General features: G+C 34.0%; 1 protein-coding gene across 5 annotated transcripts in view; it reads right to left on the bottom strand.

The window, feature by feature from the left end:
* Window positions 1-20958, bottom strand: part of DOP1B (DOP1 leucine zipper like protein B) — a 50066-nt gene that overhangs the window by 7309 nt on the left and 21799 nt on the right. For 3 of the 5 annotated variants that reach the window (XM_026664212.2, XM_026664213.2, XM_087966745.1), the window contains exons 14-34: window positions 20144-20834; window positions 19235-19506; window positions 17917-18069; window positions 17037-17137; window positions 16671-16861; window positions 14372-15992; window positions 13681-13792; window positions 13278-13463; window positions 12785-12904; window positions 10507-10641; window positions 9875-9930; window positions 9192-9296; window positions 9043-9109; window positions 8287-8431; window positions 7179-7258; window positions 6778-6887; window positions 5999-6145; window positions 5274-5335; window positions 3063-3191; window positions 1627-1763; window positions 1463-1512 (exon numbers count right to left, since the gene is read on the bottom strand). In XM_026664212.2, the coding sequence (XP_026519997.1) occupies window positions 1463-1512; window positions 1627-1763; window positions 3063-3191; window positions 5274-5335; window positions 5999-6145; window positions 6778-6887; window positions 7179-7258; window positions 8287-8431; window positions 9043-9109; window positions 9192-9296; window positions 9875-9930; window positions 10507-10641; window positions 12785-12904; window positions 13278-13463; window positions 13681-13792; window positions 14372-15992; window positions 16671-16861; window positions 17037-17137; window positions 17917-18069; window positions 19235-19506; window positions 20144-20834 (4670 nt within the window). Of the gene's footprint in view, window positions 1-776; window positions 946-1462; window positions 1513-1626; window positions 1764-3062; window positions 3192-5273; window positions 5336-5998; window positions 6146-6777; window positions 6888-7178; window positions 7259-8286; window positions 8432-9042; window positions 9110-9191; window positions 9297-9874; window positions 9931-10506; window positions 10642-12784; window positions 12905-13277; window positions 13464-13680; window positions 13793-14371; window positions 15993-16670; window positions 16862-17036; window positions 17138-17916; window positions 18070-19234; window positions 19507-20143; window positions 20835-20958 lie in introns of those variants that run through there. The other 2 variants (XM_087966747.1, XM_087966746.1) reach the window with 2 other exon arrangements.

Genomic DNA, 20958 nt, shown 5'->3' with positions numbered 1-20958 from the left:
CTTCATGTTCTTCAATTGCCATTTCCATGGCTTTTAACACTGAGCAAAATGATTCACCTCTTGCATCTAGTACCGTGTTTCTCACAAAATAAGGCCTTATTTTTTTTTGACCCCCCAAAAAACGGCTAGGCCGTCTTTTTGGGGGTGACTTAATTCCCCCCCTTGCATCCTCAGGCGGGCGGGCGGTGACAGCTTGGATGTTGACCTCAGCATTGGTGGGGCACTTCGTATCGGGAAACCTTCCGCCACCGTTGCTTTCCCTTCTCCCCATGCTGCCAGCCAACCCTCGATATTCCAAAACAATCAAGTCTCCAATTTGTATATTTCCCCCTTCTTTTTAATACTCTTAAATCCAGCTTTAGTTTGTGCCTGTTTGTTGCCAATGTATTTTAATTCAATTTATTTAAGTTTCTTGTTCCGGCTTCTTCCTCTCCCAGTTCGAAGCTTCACTCAGCTGTCAAAGTTATTTTCTCTCTTTTTTTTTCCCCTTCCCTTTTTAATTCCGCCACATTCTTTTCTTTCTTAAGAATTCTTAAAGCATCAATCCCGGGGTACCTTTTATTTAGTTGTTGTGCTGAATTGTCCCGGTTCTTATGTTGTCTACCTCCTTCTCCACTCCTGCACAAATCTTAGTCCAGCTGAGTCGTCCTCTTCAGGGTGACCATTTTGGACCACTGCTCGGTCGTCTTCGGGGGGAAAAAATGCCAAGGTGGGGGGATGCGGCTCCCCTCAACCTGGCTGGTAGCTTTCCCTTACTCCACCACCCCTCCAAGGCAGCTTCAGACCCTAATCACAATGATTGGGGCTCTCCGACGAAAGAGAACGGACCGAAGCCGCGGACAGTCACGGTCTCCGTCAGCAAGGAGGGCTTAACTGGAAGATGACCAGCAGTCTTTGATGCTTTCTGAGCTTGCCTGTTTTCTTGCAGATGTTTTATTATCCAACCTAGGTAACATCATCAGTGCTAGTAAGGAGTGCAGTTTGTTGCCAGTTTATATTCTGGTGGCTTGCCTGTCAGTGTTGGTCAGGATGGTTTTAGAGATTCTTTAATTGGGCTGTTTCCTGTTGGCTTCTTTGCCAATTTCTTGATTGAGGTATTGTTTACTTGATTGTTGATCTGATGTTAACCTTGGAGTTAATCTATGCTGATCTGGATGCTGATTGCCGGTGGAAAGATGCTTGTGTCTTTTAGGGGCTGGGACTCTTTTGCATAGTCTATAAATATTGTTAATGAAGTCTAGTCTTGATCCAGAAACTACGCATTAGACATTGTTTCTTCTGTGGTGTATTATTCCTCTACATGGCCTATATTCTACTACTGCTGAACTGTAGTTTAATTCTAAAATAATAGAACTAGTTCCAATCACAATCCCCACCACATTATTAACTAATTAAGATCAGATTTGCTCATCTTACTTATTTTTTGTTTCTTTTTGTTAAGTGTATTGAAAAAAAAACTTACTTTGCTGGTTCATCCGTTAGATCTTCCTCTAACTGTATAAATGTTTGAATCTGGATGATCAGAGAAATGGCAGAGAAAAGAGAAAAATGTATTAGTAAATATTTATTTCTTTAAAATATCACTCATTCTACTATTATGATCATTCTATTAATTATTATTCTTACCAGTTCTGTCACCATGATTGGCCATAAGGAGGTTAGATGTTGAGGAGAAATTCTCAATAAAAGTACCCTGAAAAAAAGGAACATCTGGGCACCTACTGAAGAAGTGTGTCCAATACGTAGGTTGTCAGTCAATCGCTCTTAGAAAAAAATTACAACAGAGAAAGAAAGAAAGAGGCTAAGTTAACAGTGTAATCTATTTTATATGCTGTTGAATGTTCTTAAATCACGATGGCTTACTGAAATACAGAAAAAAATATCCAGACTATTAAAAACTCAAGTATGAAAACTTAGTACTTACAAATGACAATAATTTCTACCTAATTAAAACCAGTAAGCGTACTGAAATAGAAAAGTACTGAAATGTAAGTAGTTTGGTTACCATCATTCTGATTTATTAGTTAGTGTGTATCTCTCCTTTCTCTTCAAACAAGCACTGAAACTTTTTAAAATCAAAATTCCTTCAAGCTAAGATAAAAACTGAATTGTGAATAGGGCTGGCAGCGAATATGTCAACAAACTGATGTTGCCAGAAGAATCAGTGATAAGTGAGTTTAAAGACTCAAATTAATAATCCTAATGAAGATGCAGAGTTGTATAAGCAAAACTAGAGCAGCAGGGGTATAGTAATTCAGAAGAAACAAAGATTTCTTCAAAATGATGAGATGTGTATAAGGAGGTTATGCAGGTTTTGCCTTTACATGCCCATCTCATGAAGTTGTGTGAGTTATGGTTTTCCTGCTTTGTCATTCTCACCCACGTTTTTGCCAGCCTACACCTGTCTGACAGAGTTCATTTTTTTGTGTCTTAGTGAAAGGCTCAGATGATGTCATGGGGTTGCCAAGTGATACACAAACAAAAGTTGCAATATTTATTGAGTAATGGCCACGATCATGAGGATGCTGGAAATGTCGTAACTGTGAAAAATGGTCATAAGTCAATTTTTTTCAATGCCATTGTAACTTTGAATGGTTACTAAGCAAACTATTGTAAGTTGAGGACTACTTGTATATCTGTGTATTTGTGTGAATAAAGTGGAATCTTGATTTGACAGATTCCTAATTAGTGGATTTTGAATGTGGGGAAAAAATCAGGACATCCAGTGACATTTTTGGTAATTCCTGTTTACGAAGCATGTTATATTTACCATAATGGCTAGGAGGATATTGTGAGTGAAAATGGCATTTATCAAAAATGATCAAGTTGGAAAAAACTGTTTTACTCTAATGATATTCAAGCCATCATCAATTTATAAGCTCTATGATGCTTGAATTAGTTATTAAAATAATGTGTCTCTGCACAATTCCACACTTCTACTGCCACATATATAGAAACTGTTGCTCATAGTCTTTTTTAACTTCACTTTAAAATTATTTTATCCTTTTTGGTTAATGTTATATCACATCCTTTATTTATAACATAAACAAATTATAACTCACCTTGTATCAAAGGAAGATAAAGATGATATTGATCAATTTCACCACTGAAAACAGCAAAGGCTTGACGTTTTAACAGCATTGCCTTTTGTTCAAAACTTGGAAAAAGTTTTAAGGAACTACTCTGCATATCTACAATTAAGAAAATAGATGTTAACATATCTATCCCAAAAGTTGTCTTAGCTGGTACAAGGATCAAATTTATAATAAAAGCATATGAATCATATGGTGTTATACTGTCCTTTATATGCTACCTATCCTCTTGAGGTACCTGCTCACACCTTGTATTAAACTGTCAGATCAACTGCAGTCAGTGTTTAAAGATCAGCTATTATGACATCAATCTACTGACGTTTATAGAACTTCAAATATTTGATGATTTCTGGATTCTTGGTTATTGTTTTGAATGACTAAAATCAATCAGGTGGTTGTTTCAAACTGTTTAAAATGGCTCCACTTTTAGAAGAACTGAAAATGGAACTTAAAAAGTACAAAGAAGATGCACAAGGGAGAGGTTCTTTTGGCTTCGTATTTCAGTTTTTAGAAATGGAGATTTGGAATTATGAGAAACAACAAGAAAAGCCTGCAGAACAAGAAGATTGCGACAAAGAAGAAGCCACCTTTAATGAACAAGTAATCTTAGATGGGGGGAAAAAAGGAAAAGGGGGAAAGAGAATGGAAAGAGATTGGGAAAAACAACTCCAAAAAAAAAATAGAGTGAAAAATAAGTATAAAATCAGAAAGCAACAGAAGAGGGAAATGCAGAAGAGAGAATTAGAACTAGAGAGACAAGGGGGTAAAAAGGGGAGGGAGAAGATGAGAGGGAAGAAAGAAAGGAAAAGAAGTTATAAAAGGACAGAAGCAAAATATAGAGAAACAGGGCCTATTTAGAGATAATAGGTTAAAACTTAATGGAAAAAGGGATTCTGCAAAGGTACATAAAATAGTATGGTTATATTAGAAGCAGAAATAATTTTAGAAAATATGAAACAATGTATGCTTAAAATGTCTGATAAAATAGCTATTGTAATTCAGTGGAATGCTTGTCAATAAATAAATGTAACAAAAGGTATATTTAACGATTTATAAAACATATGTGAAGAGAAATAAGGGAAAATTAATTATGGAGATTATATGTGTTTTTAAGGAAGTATGATATTTAATTGAAAAGAAGTGTTAAAGATGTTAAGATTTTAATGATTATTAATGATAGAACTGAACTGGAATGGAATGAGGGTTTATAATTACATATATTTACAATCTTTTTTTTTTAAAGAACATAGTGTGTATTATAAGAATGTACCAAGCAGAATTCGATTGGAAGTTATGTATTATGTATTATATTGAAGGTCATAAACTTAAGGTATATATTGAAGTTTAAATAAGAGTATTATGTATTATGTATTATATTGAAGGTCATAAACTTAAGGTATATATTGAAGTTTAAATAAGAGTTGAATGGATGTAATTAAAAGATATAAAGGTGTCATACTCCAATTAGTAACTACAGGAGAAAATTTGTTTAATGAGAAAAGATAATATGAAATTGAAACAGAACAGACAAAAGTATAAATATAATGATTTGAATTGAGATGAGATAATCAAAATAAAATTGAGAAAATTAAAAGAGGGGAAAAACTATATAGAAAATGTAAAATAGTATAAGATATGGAATAGAATACAAAAAGGAGCATGAAATTGAGTTTTGTGTCTGTATAAAGAAATTCAACCCGGGACCATGCTATTTTCAAAAAAGATGTTTTACTTGTATTTTGTGTGTGAAAACCCAAATAAAACTTTATTTTAAAAAAAGAACTTCAAATATTTCTAACTGATGAACCAGCAAAGTAGAATTCATTTTCTCTTAACAATATAACTGAAATATTTCTAGCTACTGCTACTGCAGCCACTCCAGATACCCAACAATGAGTTATGTTTGTACTAACCTTTACAGTTAGGGTCCTAACTACAAAGTTTAACTTTTTCAATGTCTTAAAATGCATACTATCCAGGCTACTAACTTTATTCATGCTTTATATTGTTAATGGCATTTAGTTTTCAACTTTTTCTGAATGTAAATTGACAAAAACTTTGGCACTAGCATTATATAAAATCTAGTAAATGAACAAATAGGTTTTGTAATTTTTCAATTCTCTATTTGTATTCTATATTTTCTAGCAGTTAGCTAAGTAACAATTATGAGAAAATGCTTACTCATCAAATCTTTAAACATAGTTTTTTCATGTGTAAGTAGGTGATCGATAATGGTTCGCCAACTGAAAAAAAAGTAAAGTTTGGTGTAACTGGAATGGAAACCATGTTATCATAAAAATTTTGCAAATATTTTACATAGCCTATAAAACCTGGTGCATATGCTTTTCATTTATGACAAGTAATAAGAGCTTAGGTAAGTCATAGGTAAGTCAAAATTTATAACTGATAAAGCTGACCTTTTTTTTAAAGCTGACTTTTCTATAAAGCTGACTTTTTAATAAAAATATCATTTCAATTACTATTCAGAGGAGGGTAATTACATTTCCTTTTTGCAGCAAAATCTTCCAAGATTCTTGTGGCATCTTAAAGACTAATGTTTTCATAAAACACTCTTTTGTGCATTATAATCCATAAATGTATGCTATAACAAATTGGTTCAATTTCAGGTGCCACAAGAATTGTATTTAAAGTTACATATCAAATCTTGCATTTCTTTAACATCACGCTTCAGAAAAAATAGAGGATGAAAATAGTATTCAGATTTTTTTCTTTGCACAGTGATGTGATATTCATTATTTCCTTTAATGAAGGCCAATGAATTTTAATTAACTGGCATTGATTCCATGTGCGACTTAGAATTACAGCTGATCTATATAACCTGTTGTAATTTGCCAGTTAGTTCAATTAAAAACAAGTCACAAGATTGTTTTAAATGTATATCTTACTGAATGCATGAAGTATCCATCTGAAAAAAAGCAGGATCCATAAACAGATCTAAAACTTCTTTCTTCCATGCTCGTTTAGTATAGGCGTAGCCGCTTAAGGAACTTAACAATTGAGTGCTAGCATGGAAACTGGGAAGATTATAGGCACTGTAAAGACATAGGAATAAAATGAGCAGATCACGTACGCATATACAATTCTTACACAGCATATCTCCTCATACAAAATTCTGCAGTGCTGATCAGATAGTATTCCCACTATACTATTATACTATACTTGATTTTCAATTTTTAGTAATACACCATGCATGCAAACTAAAAAACTAAACTAAATTGCAGTGGCTTAAAATACAGTTTAGTAGCATATTACACAGCAACACTACTGCAATGGTTTAAGTTGTGTTGTGAGGAACAGGACTAATTGTATAACTGGGCTGAAGTAAATTGCCATATGAAGCAGTACATACTTGATGTTATAAAAGAATGCCAATTTATTATCAAGTATATTTTCAGTGTTAGACAAAGGAGGGATAGTCTTCTGCATGTCATAAGTGAAAGCCAGCTGCCAACTGCCCAGATTGTGGTTACATGTCTGTGGAAGTGCTGGGATGGCCAGAACTCTGAGGATCAGTTGTAACAACTCCTTGTTTAGCCCCATTGTAACTTTGAAAGGTCACTGAATTTGTGGTTGTTAACTGAGAACTACCTAGAATTGGGATGATCCAAGAAAATGTACTTTATATAGTTACATATATCTATAATCCAAGGACAAATGGGTTTACCTGTGATTGCGTAAGTATGGAAAAACATAGTAGAGCAAGCGTGAGATTAATGGGACTGCTTTCTCTTTTTCATCACTTTGATAAACCATATCCAGAAGAGAAGCAAGAACCTACCAAAACAAACAGGACATGTTTTGGGGTAGAAAAACAGTACAGAAAATCCAGGATACCCTCAACTTCTATTGTGTGCTATTGTGAGGCATATAGCACCTTGATTTTGCTGTGTCATGCATTTGTACTTCAAGGTTCAGAAAAGTCAAGCACTTTATGCTTATCATTAGGGAGTTAGAAGCATGCAAAACCTGCATCTGTGTTTACACAGACACATATGTTAAAAGCAGTAGTGATAGAAGTGCTAGCTGCTCTGCTAACAACTACAATAACCAAAACCTGAGACTCACCTCTGCAAGGAGAGTTAAAGCTTGAACACTGTATACTGATGGAGCAGAGGCAGACACAACAGACGATACTGTGGAATGATCTGTGGATGCAATGGCATTGTGTTTCCCTTTAATTTTTTTTGTTTTAGAAAATTTCTTTACAAATTATTGAAACAGGTACATTTGTAAAGTGTTCATTTGCCATACATGCTGATAATTTCTGCAGGAAATGAAATAAATCTTACACAAACTGAAAATCCTTTTGTTGTCTAAAGCATCTAGTCTAAATATATTATATGCAAAAATTTAAATAAATCCTGGCTTCCTTTGCTTTTGTCTTCTTAATTTACAACATATTGCTAAGCTCAGAACTTGTCTAGCTAGGACAGCTGCATCAGATACCCAGCCAACACAATGGTCTCTTAGGTGTATTCTCTTCAGCTAATTTGGAAAGGTTGGTTGAAACTCAGATGAGACAAGTTTTTCACCTTCTGAATCATAACACTGATCCTGATAACTAAGAAAAAATTAATACTTAAATCAAGACTGTAGGTTTTGTTTTATTGGTTATGTTCAAATGAAGATTGACAGTTATCTGTATGGACTGTTATAATTTTGAATGGCCTGCAAGCTACCTTAGAGACTTTTAAATCTTGATTCAAAATGATCTTTTAATACATGACTAGTGGCAATTCAGGAATCTCATTAGAGGTTTTGTAGAAAGTAGACACCTTAAACCTGCATTTTATGACATGGGAAAAAAGGTTCAGAGTAAAAGAGTAGACACCCTGAGAATACTGGGCCTGGAAAGTTTGAATTATGTGAAAAATATTTTAAGATTTTGGATAGTTTTGTGTCTGCTTCAATTCTCTCTCTCTCAGACACATTAATGACAGATGGTTCTGGGATTTTAAATGTTAAATAGATTTTAAATAAATAACCTTTAAACTAATTTTCTACTTTTCTCCATTTTATGATTTAAAAAGTATGGTATATTGCAGGCAGTACTCTGGTATATCCTATTATCAAAAGTTACATTTCATCAAATATTTAGCTCAGGAACTATATATGTTGAAAACTTGTGTTCCCTACTTTGATTGTTACTGAATGCAGTTTCTGGTTTACTTACCATGCAGATTATTTTCCACATTGGGTTCTTCTAAAGAGATCTGAGACTGAGCTTTCACTTCCAGATTCCTGCTGAGCCAGCTAGTTTGTTCTAGAGAAGAAGCTGCAACATTTCCCACTGCTTCCAATATTTTCTGAGTTACATCCTGAAAGTCAAACAGTGAAAGAAAAGCAATCCATACAAATAGATTATAAACAATGGTGGAAAACAACAACTTTTCCTTTCCTTGCATACAAGATTGCTGTTCTTTTATGAACTTCAATATTGACTGCCCGAGACAGTTGTCTCGGAAGCGTGCACAGTAGAGTCCACAGACAGCTTGCCAGGGCTTTGGAGACAAATCCATGTACAGATTTACTAAACTCTGAAAATTCCAGTTATTCATACAATTTAGATGTTGCCCAACTCTACATGATTCTGGACAGCTTGTGTTAAAAAGTAAGAACAATTAAAAGAAAAAAATAATAAACATTCAGAAGGCTCTGGATTACAATAAAACAATCCACAACCACCATTCTGCTTGAAGGCCTGGGAAAAGTTTTCAATGATACTCTGAAAGTGGGAACAATTCAATGAATATTTTTTAAGCAACTGTTTTAGCATTGTAGTTTAATCTCATCCATAGCAGGAGAGATTCATTACTGATCTTTCGTACAATTTTAAGTAGCTTGCCAAACTTGTTGCGTGGTTGGAAAATGACATACTATTTTACACACGTACAGTTCCAGATCTAAACGCAGAGATGCTGTGGAGTACCTGCAAGTCTTTTTGATTCTTTTTATTCTCCTGGTTTGGAGTTCTCGTCACAAAGTCATTCAGAGTACTGAGGAAAAATAAACGAAACTCAGCAAAATGATCAATTGTGATTATTAGCATATGTACCAAAGTGATTGCTACTGTCATACCTGAGAAGCAAAAAATGACCAGGTGATGCTAAATTCAATTGCACAGATTCCTTAAACACTCCTAATAATGAGTGGAAGTTCTCCTGCAGGGCTGAAACTGGAAGTCTGAGAGTGGGAGGATTATATTTCAGTTAGAAAATATTGAACGGAGTATACAGATTTGCAAAAAAAAGTCCATTAAAAAACTATGTTTAACTATTATTGTTGTTATGAGTTACAAATAATGCAAATGTATGTATACATGTATGTGTAACTCCCAAGCATTAAAGTACACAAGTCTTGTCAGTGTTTCTTTATAATACAATTGTTATGTATTATTGTTATGTATATGATTCTTTTCTAGAATGCTGCACTACAAGGGAATAAATCTTAATAAGAAATTTAATGGAGATTATATCTTAACATGTATGCAGCTATTTTAACTGAAATATGTTTGTGTCCTTGCAGCATCAGAAATAAAAATTCTATAGGAGGGAATAGACATACTTTATGGCAGGGGTATCCAACCTTGGCAACTTTAAGACTTGTGGACTTCAACTCCCAGAGTTCTTTAGCCAGCTTTGAACTCTGGGGGTTGAAGTCCACAAGTCTTAAAGTTGCCAAGGTTGGAGACCCCTGCTTTATGGTATGCAGAAAACCCAAATGTATCAATAGTTGGAATATGTTCAAGGAAATCTATTTACCTTTGAATGAAAGCATTGCAGAATTGGAGCACTGGTATATCCACTAGGGCAGATTTCTGGGAAAGAAAATATAGTGCATTATACTACAGGTAGTCCTTGACTTATGACCATTTGTAAGCGACTGTTCAAGTTACAATGACATTGAAAAAAGGGACTTATGACTATTTTTCACAGTTATAGCCGTTGCAGCATCTCCATGGTCACATTATCAAAATTCAGGCACTTGGCCATTGGAATGTAGTTATGACAGCTGCACTGGGTCATGTGATTACCATCTGTAATCTTCCCAGGCTTCTGACAAGGAAAGTCAATAGGAGAAGCCAGATTCATTTAACCACGTAATTCAGTGAACAACTGCAGTGATTCCTTTAACAACTATGGCAACAGTGTGATAAAATGGGACAAAATCACTTAATAATTGCCTTGTTTAGCAAACATAAATGTTTGACGTGATTATAAGTCGAGAACTATCTGTATAAACTGTATAAACACTAACAGTTAACGCTTAAACGCTTAAGAAATATAGCTTTTAATGAAAAAGCTTGTTTTTTCTGCCTGCATAAAAAAACTCCAAGTAAATATTAGTTCATCAATTTAGATTAGTTACACTGTTCTATTAAATATACTTCTACCTCTTCGCCTTTAATTTGAGAAGGTTTCTTTACAACTTCTTTTATTAGCTGGAGTATAATGTCAGTCTTCAGAGTGCTGAGAGCACAAATAAGATCAACCAATATTAGCTGTGATGTATTAGCTTTAGGAGACATCTGAAAGAAAAAAAAATCAAAGAAAGTATTACTCATATTTTTTTTAAAAAATTACTACAGGAATGAGAAATATTCAACACACAAGCAGCATTGGATGCAGTCCCATGCATACAGTTCTTCTGTTTGTGTCCATGAAGTCCTCTACATACCTCACCTCAATCCCCAAGAACTTCATCTAAAAGACATTAATATTAGTTTGCCAGAAAATAGTGGCTTGGAAGGAACATTTTTATATTTCAATTTCATATAACCTGTAACTTCCTAAAAGTAACAATTCAGATGAAGCTGGTTCTAAAGAGATGGAATTCAGTGGCATTTCTAACAGAAATTAAGGAAGGAAACATGATTAAACAATGTTTGCTTTATAATTTGGAGTAGCTTCATTTTATTAACCATGTTTCGTGGAAGCCAGGCTCCATGTGTCTTTTGAACAACTGGTGTAAATGAATACTCACTGATTAGAAAGATTAAAATACATAAAGTACTTTCAATACTTAACACTAAAATTTACTGATGAGCATCTACCAAGCTATGTAACTCATAATACATGAAGCACTTTAATGTATAGGCCCTGTTCATATGAGAAAGCATAATTAACATTGTAAGCCACTAAAAGCTTCCTTGCAGCAAGATGGCTGGCAAATTTAATGAATAAATAAAAAATTAATTATACAGTGAATAGGAATACTTTGTGTTGAAAGTTGTCTACTGAGTGTTATGGAAGTAGTATATGATGAAAGTAAAGCATATGTCAAAACAGATATACAGATATACAACACTTAATGAATGCTCAGAAGTAAGTAGGGATAAAAATGTCCTCTTGGTTGTTTAACGTTTTTAAATATAAAATATACTTGTGGTGATGTTGGAGTATTTTGGATGAAGATGCAGCTAATGCTGTGTTATTGCCTCAGAACTCAAAAGAATGTTGCAATGAATGTTAAACTATATAATGCAAGAAGATCTGACATTAAAACTTTCAATAGAAAATTAAGTTGTATTTGACAAGAAAACCTGATGGAGCAATTGTTAAACTATTTAAACAAACTACAGCAAGTGAATGAATACTTATATTTTGGTAGAAGCTACTAAAGATGGAACAATGAATGAATAAATTTTAAGACATTTAAATGCTGCTTGGAAGATAATAGTAGCATGCAAGGAATAAATGTTTATCATAACAACTGAAAACGTCTGTATATAAAAGTGTGCTTCTGCCAACTTGATTATGTGGGAAACAGAACTGAATATGTCTGGAGAAATAAAAATTACTTGAATGGAGCACAAATGAAGCATTTAAGAAGGATGCAGGATAAAACAAGAAAGAATCAAGAATGAATCGCTGGTGGCGATTTCTTCATAAAGGTAGTCCTCACTTAATGACTGCAATTGGGACTAGCAATTCTTATTGCTAAGTCATGCCATCATTAAATGAAACATCACATAATTGATGTTTCATTTAATTTCATTTTCATGTAATTATGATATCAGGTCTGCTGCAGTTGTTCAGTAAATCGCTGCAGGTTGTTAAGTACGACATCACCTGACCGTGACTTACAACTTACTGCCAGCTTCTCCATTGACTTTGCTTGTTGGAAGTCAGCTGGCAAACTCAAAAATGGCATCTGTTTGGCCACAGGGATGGTACAACAGTCATACATTTGAGAACTGTTTGTAAAACTACTTTTCTGCAGTTTGAAAAATTGTTAATCAGTCGTTAACTGAAGACTAGCTCCATATCAACACTGAAGGAGTATCAAATTGCAAAAGAAATATAGGAGGAAGGAAGGAAGAGTGAATAGGTTAAAAAGAATAAAAAGACCAAGAGAGTTGTCTGAGATAAAGTAGATCAGATTCTGAAAAAGAAGTGAGAAATTCAAACTAAAAAAGGCATTTCATAAAGCACTGTGTAGATTTGGTAGAAACAAGGATGATTTGTAAAAATAGAGATAAATATGTTTGTTGTAAACTATCTTAATTTTGCATGCATTCAGTTTCTTTGGGTTGCTCTTTGCTAAACCTTTTGTGTGATTGACATAACACTGCTTACCTCTAAAGGGAATATGTATTTGTATGCATGGATATAACGGGTCTAGCTTAATCTTGCCAGTGGAATGATCCACTGGCATTTTGCATTTTTTACCTTTGTTTGATATTTATAAGGCTTTTTACTGCTCCAAACTGCTGCTGTTGCCGCTATTAGTTGTACACCAAGTTGTCCAGTGAGGGGATTCAAGAAGTCTAGGATTTTATTCTTTAATATCTGTTTAAGAAAAGAAAAGAATATACTAATTATATTTTTATTCCTTCATGGACAAATGCTTGTTTGTATATTCCTGGGATTCCAACCCCGAATTGGATGAAATTGCGGTGAACAAAGCTATGGTTTAACTTTATGGCTATTGAAAAAAAATATCTGCTTTTATGTCTATGCAATTGATATTAGCAAAATAAAACTGAAATATAATTGTTCGGTTTAAGATTATTTTACACTAATGTTTTGAGTTTCAAATGCAATCTTTTAGAAAAGCTGTTAATCACTTTCATACTATCTGTAAAAAAATCCACATGAGAAAATATTATCCCGTTATGCTCCAATCCCACCTATAGATTAAAGCTTACAGAAATATTCATACTTTTGTTGCTTTGAAATAAATTGATGAACAGCCTTTTATGCCTAGGAAATCAGACGGTTTTTTTTGAGAATCTTCCTTTTTAATAACATTCCAGAGGAGAGACATGGTGTTAATGATTTGAGGAAGCTCTTCCAAAATGGCATTCCTAGCATTTTTTAGACTTGTTGGATCAGCATTGAAACGTGACTAGAAGAAAAAAAAAACCAGTAATATAAAAAATGAGCAAAATTTTTATTAATTGATTACATTCTCAAACTTTTTAACATCAAATATACACATGTCCTTAAAATTTACGAAGTGAGATCACTACTCATTTTAAGATGAATCAATATTCAAAGAAAGAAACCTTCCTTAGATTTCTTCACCATTCTTGCTCTCCCATGAGTTGGTTGCATATACATACCTTTTTGGTTTGGTTTGGATGATCCAGAAGACAAAAATGGCCAATGGTTGTAAGTCCTTCCAAAAGAGTTAAAGGATAATCTGGTGTAATATTCTCCCTTTTATAATTTATGCTTTAAGAAAGAAAGTTTCAATAAGTAACTGTCCATTAGCCACAAATTTTAATTCACTCTTTTCTCAGAGAGAATGTATATTATGGGTATTTAGCCAAGAATATTTTATCCATAAAAACAAACATACAAGTTTTCTCTAAAAAGTTGAGGGTGGTGGTGGAGCAAAAGCAAAATCTTCTGTAGAGATGAAATCTACCAAAGATTAAAAAATGATACTTTTTCCACATCTACATGCTCATTTTGATGCAACCACCTAATTCAGGAAAGGAACTATGGAATGGTAATGCATATGCTTTATAGGCCAAAGGATCTCAATATCAAATTCCTGATAGTTTAATCATTAGAAGAAAACTCTACATGAGCATTAATTGCCACTAGTCATCCTAGATGATGTGTTAGAAACATAATATTCTGAGCAAATATACAAACATATTCCTACATCTTATATTGTTCTTTTCCACAGAAAAAAAAATCAGGCACACTGTAGACATTAACATTTTACTTTGCAATGTGGATTATCTCATCCAAGCAAAAGCCTAAAGTAGCAAAACATAAAGATTACAAGTAGGTATTGCCTACCTTGCTGATATTTTAGTTGACATCTTCAGCACTTCATGCTCATATTGGTTGACAAGCTCATCCAGATTCTTGCATATCTGTACAATAAATGGGGCTACTGTCCATCCTAACGATTTTCCAAAGTATGGCAAAGAGTATGTAACCAAGCCAACCCAAGATGGATGCATGCCATAGCCGTATTCTGGTTGCAAGCCTCGAACTACTGCAGACACAAATAACCCCTGAGAAGTTATAGAGTGTGGATGCACATATTGCACAGCATTGATGGCTTCCTGAAAACGAAGAGCCCTCTGCCATTCCTTAGTCAGGGCTGGCTGATTTTCCTGTTCCTCTTGAGTCTGCCCAAGATGGTGCTCCAACACTATTAACACTTGCAGAAGTTTAAGTAATTCAATTTGTAAAGGCTGTTCACTCCAAATCTGATCATGACCAAAGTTGATAAGACTTTCCTCAAGGATATAGTGTTCACTTAAACCATTAGTCTTATTAGCTAACATATGTTCATAGCATTTCTGACTAGTATACATAGAAGCAGAGAGAGAAAGAAGAACAAACTCTTGAATTTTACATCTTTCAAGCAGGTTGCGTATGAATTCTATATTTTTGTTCTCTGTTGATTTGGCCATTGTTGTCAGTTGAGTCACCATTCTGATCAATACTTCAACACTTTTCACTTGGACATCTCTATTGCCAAGCACATCTTTGTGAGTCACCTTCAAATAACAGGGATAATAAGAACGCAGGAAACTTAAACATAGATACATTAACAACTCTATTAATAATGAATGGGGACACATTGTTGGTGACTGAATTTGAAGTTTTCCATAGAAGCTCTGTCCCACAAGTGATTCCTGGTGGCGAGCTAAAAGATTGTAGATTAAATTCAAATGAGCTGTGGAACTGGTATCCATGCTAGTGCTTGCTACAGCTTCAATAAACTCCTTAGGATTTGTTTTAAGTACTCCTTCAAGTACAGAAAATGCATACAGAACCCTTTTTGAATCATACGGTTGTATGTATAAAAGAACATGTTTAAAGAGAGCTTCAACCATCTCCTGTTTTTCTTTCTGTTGCTTTTGTGATCTAGAAGTTATAAGTGCTTGAAGTTCCAAATCCATTTCATCATCACTTGAGAGAGATTCTGATGCCCGGGTTCTATCAGAATCGGTACGTACTAAGTTTATCACAGCACTTGATTTTGAACTATCAGCAGGATAAACATTGGAAGAACCAGTATGTTTCATACTGTTCCTGCCATCCGTTGAGGCAGTATTATTCTCCTCATGGATCAGATCTTGCTGTTCAAGAGAAGGTGAAAATGATGAAGTATTATCACTATCCAAAGGCCCGGTACTGGTATCAGCAGATTCAGTGTGTTCACTCTCATCTTTGCCCATTTCTAGTAGTGATTCAGCATACAGAGAAGATTTATTTACAGAGAGCTCATTTTTTAATAGAGATTTCTCTGGGTCTTTTTCAACTTCAGCCCATATAGCTTCTCTATCCACAACTGTGAATTGGCTCAGTGGCAAAGTTTCTTCAGAACTGCTTTCACACAGATCTCGAGACTTCATTGATTCCTGAAAGACGGTTTTCTTTGTATAGCATAAAGACATGTCTTCTAAAAAGAACATACAGTTTAAAATAAGTATGTTTGATAAACACATGCACATACATATACAAACACTCATATAGCAGCAATGCAAAAGGAAAATACTATATTAAGGAGGACAGAGACTGAAAACAGAATTACCACTATCATAATACACACACAGACACAGTTACTTTGTCAAATCTGAAATGTGTAATTGTAACTTTTTGAATTATTGTAAGAAAATTGAAGGGTATTTTTTTTTGGCTCCCTTTAGGAAAAAAATACTAATGGTGACACTGGCAATACTTTTTTAAAATTATAAATAATAAGTCGATTTAAGTGAGGTCAATTATTCTTTTCCAATATAGCTTGGTATTCCAATAAGATGAACTCTTAGTACATTTAGGAGACAAAATAAGCTATAACATTCTATATACCAAAGAATGGTGATAGCCAACAACTAAAATAACTTGAAAAAAAAAATTACTCATCAGAAGGACAGCTATATATAAATATTATCTGTGCTTGTTAAACAAAAGTCTAGATCATCCCATTAAATATGTTATTGGCAGAGAGAAGCAAAAGGAGAACTACAGTTTGTATTCTTCCCAAGTGTACCTGAATGATCATCCTGGGAAAAAGACATTCTAGGCTAGATGATATCTTGGTGTGATCCAATAAGAATTTTCCTAAATACAATCTTACCTGTTGAGTTTTTCTGCTTGATACAGTGAAGGGAGATACGTTGTGTCTTAGGATGTAATAAAAGGAGAAGAGCAGGTTCAAGAATTCTTGTAACATCGTTAAGTGAGAGTGCTCGTATCAACCAACCCTGTGCTGCAGCACTAATTGCTCCATCTGAATAATTCAGACTATCCAGGACAACAAATAGGGATCTACAGGAAAATAATAATAATAGAAGGCAGAACTATTGAATCAATGATAATGTACTGAGAAAACTACAACACAGCACACAAAAGCCCAATACTGTAATAATGAAATGAAAATAAACATCATTGTGCATGATCACATTAAAGCTTTTTAAAATATACCAATTCAAAATAGTTATACCTATCAAAAGATCGGTTGTGGGATGTAGTTCTACTGCCCTGAATTTCTCTAGTCAAATGCCACATGATGGAGAATCTGAACAGTGCTTCCAGTCTCATACACTTGCAGGAAAGAAATAAAATTAAAAAAAGTTAAATGTACTATATTTAAATACACATATTTCTATCATTCAAATTTGCAAATCTTCTTGATAATTAAGAAACATGGAAATAATTTGCTGATATGGGAAGCAGTTCTTAGTAATATTTACTATGCTTATAATTTACTGTCTAGACTGATTTAATGACGTGGGAAAGAGAGGGAGGAAAAGATAGGCTGATTATACAGACGCAGGTTATATGTGAGACAGATCACACGTACCTTATCAATTAACATTGTAGTATATTAAAAAGCCATTGTATTGAGACTTTTTGAAATAGCCTGGTATGTGAGTTCAGCAATGTCTTACTTGACTGTGGTGTTAAAGCTTCTTTTTTCCAAAATGTTACTTTGAGATCTATGATATAATATCCTAGGAAGTTAAAACGCTCTAGGATTACTTTATCCTTGTTTTTAAGATGTCAAACTTCTAATAATTTTTAATTTTTATGCTGTTTTGTTCATCACGTTTTCCACAACTATGCATACGATTATAATGTTGGAAATTCCCCAATATGTAGCACTATATTTAAGTATGTACCATCTTCTATAATAATGGTATATAACTTAAGGACCTCTAAATATTGCTGAATTATAATTTTACATAACAGAAATTATAATTATTCATATGTCATGGAGAATTTTAACCACTTTGAAGTTTGACCTTGGCATACTGTTCAAGAAGCCCAAATAAAACTTTGATGAGTTGATTTAGGTAGGGTTGCAAAACACAAAACCTCACTTTATCATGATCCAGTAACGCATGACAGATAATATCTTCACAGATATTAGCAGATGGAGCTAGACAATGCAGACGGTAGAACAGTTCTACGCAGGTATTATGATGTTCTCGTGTCTCCTTGTTTAGCTGATTCCAAAGCACTTGAGCAACTCTCTGTTGTAATTTGAAAAAAAAAAAAATCAAATTATCCATTTTAGGAAGATTTAACACAGGGTAAAGAAAGTTCTATATTAATGAAAAACATATTGGTCTCAATTTTCATTAGCTCTACGTTAAATTGTATTACAATATTTAATACATATTTTTCCTATGGATATATCAAGAAGTTTGAATGCTTTTCAGAATTAATATGGAAAGAAATAAGCTATTAACAACATTGTTTATGTTCTTATTTTCTATCGTAATTATTCACAATTGCTTACTATCTTCAATCCTGGCCACTACAATGCTTAACTACCTTAATAAAGGATACTGATTGTAGGTTATCTTGGATGGCATTGTCACATGCTATTATAAATTACTGTTTTCTTTCTGCTCCTTTAATATCTCTAGTACAGTGCCTTTAGTTCAGTGATTGTCAAACAGTTATCCTTGGCAAAATAGTGGCAAAATAATTACAGGAAAGCTTCTCCTGTCCACTCAACCCCTGCTTCTCCATATTCATAGCCAATCGACTAATTCATTGAAGCCTACAATAATACAAGCAACAACATGAATACTAAAATAGGGGCTGACAAAGTTGCCCTGAATACAGTTACTATGAGTCAACATCTATTGTGAATTACAACCTTACACCAGTTATCTAAAAAAAAAATAGTACAAATAAGAAATATATCAACAAAAATCTAAACTGGGCTGGAGAGTCACTTAATTGTAGCTCCTTAGTACCCATAGTTTTCTACTGAATCGGTTGCTGATCAAGTTTGTGCTCAGAGTTGTTATTATGCCATTGATTTTGGATAGTAATTATGGAGTAAAATGTTGTACAAAATGTAATTTCGTAAGACCTTTAATAAAGAAAGGATGACAAGGCCTGTTGCAATGCAACTATAAACGTGATATTATTTGCTAAACCTGTGAGTTTGCATGATTTTAAAGACAAAAATATAGAGAAAGAGTATTTGTTTAACCGGTTAATCCCACACTTGCTTAAGTGGCTCTATTGTTTTGTTGGCTTAGTTTAAGTAAGGAAAGTAACAAAAATGCTATTGGCTATCTTCAGGTAATAATAATAATAATAATGACAATAATATGAGTTCTAAATATCCCATTGTCTCATTTGCATAAATATCTTAAGTGGGGAAAAAAAGTACAGCACCTGATAGAAATCAGTTTTTTCTGAAATTAGCTTTAGGCTTCCAGGAGCAATAGGAGGAATTGTGACCATCTGCAGTCCTCCAAAGAAGGGGTTTTGCCCAGGAATTTTATATCGCTTAATTCTGTCTTCAATAACCAATGCCAGTGACTGGGAATGGTTGATGACTTCTAGCAGCACAGAAATGGTCAAATTCTGAATGTAGCAGTCATTAACACAGCAACATATTGTCATCAAGGACTTGAGCCACAAGGGAAAACTGGATTCGCTGCCCCCTAATGAAAGTGATAAAGAGTTTGGTGCATTACTCAAGTAATCAATAACTGGTGATTTGAAAAGTATAAAAATAACATTCCCATATTGAATTGTGTTTATTAAATTTATATTTAGTGTGTATTAAGTATTTTAGTGTATATTCATCTATTAAATCTCAGTATTTCTGTTTGGGAGTGTATATAGATAGTTTTCATAGACAGTCCAATAATTTTATGAATACTTCTTTTCCTAGTGGCATTCAATATTCCAAAGCTACTAAGAATGCTTAGTCTCTTTGAACTATTGCTTACACACATATGGTGGAAATAGCTGTTTCTGCAATTATTGAAAAACATGCCAATAACTCTTAATTTTTCAAAAACTTTACTTTGATGCTAATCCAGCGGTGCATGCATTGTATAATTTTACTAGTGGTGGCATTTTACCTGATAATATGCTGATTATGTTATTCAACAAATTATTAAATTAAGCAACTACTGAATAGTAGGATCCAATGTATTTAACTCCTTAATCATATTTATAGACGTATAGATTTTAGGTTAGGATTTGTGAACAATTTCTTTTGAAAGTCTCCTTATTTTGCATTCTTCTGCAATGTAAATTATCAGAATGCTAGAATGAGAATGTTCTTCTTACCAGACACTTGAAAGAGTGACAAATACAACCGTTCAGATTCTTCTTCAGAAAGATAGACAGGGAATGTAGTGCAATCCAGTAAGAGATAGCACAGAGCTGAAAAGGCCTCTCTGCAATCCTCTCGTGTAGCTCCCAAATCAAATGTAACTTGATCAGGGTCCCAATCTTTCTCTTCTTTATCCCTTGGAATATCACATTCATCAGAAGGGGAGCAAGGCTTCAGACCTTTCTGTTTAAAGGGTGATCCTCGTACGGTGAAGAAATCTGATAGCATTTGCTTCAACTGTGGCACCACTATCTGCCTGGATTCATAAGAGTGCCTTTTGTCCCCAGTATTTACGGTAACTTGGTAATTACTCTCTTTGTTATTTCCTTGACTGACATGGACTTTTGAAACATTGTCATTACTGGAATTCTGTAAATGAATCTCAAATATATGTTTACTGGCAAATTTGGCAACCAGTTCCTGGATATAGTGCAAAGTCATCTGCATGCTTCCACCCTTTTTCCAGACATCATCTTTGTCAGGGATTATCCTAGGTATCCTCAAATGCTGTAACAGTTCAGGAGATGAAGCACTAAGAGCAATGCCGCTGTCTTCAGATTTTATTGACGGTAAAGGAATGTGTTCTTCATCTTCTAGCACCTTGGATTCTGAACTTATTTCCTGGCTGTCTTCCTTTATAGGACTCTGCAATATTGCAATGAGTATATCCAGTACATCAGAATGTATTTATTTTACATGCCAGCAAAAGAAAACCTTAAGTAAGAATAAATATATGCTTTAGAGCAGGGCTGTCAAACTCGGATCATCA

The sequence above is a fragment of the Notechis scutatus genome, chromosome 5, assembly GCF_049901735.1.
Source record: "Notechis scutatus isolate UNSWTSFEM ecotype Mainland chromosome 5, rNotScu1.2, whole genome shotgun sequence".
NCBI lineage: Eukaryota > Metazoa > Chordata > Lepidosauria > Squamata > Elapidae > Notechis > Notechis scutatus.
The sequence above is the reverse complement of the archived record's forward strand: the minus strand, read 5'-3'. Positions and strand labels throughout refer to the sequence as shown.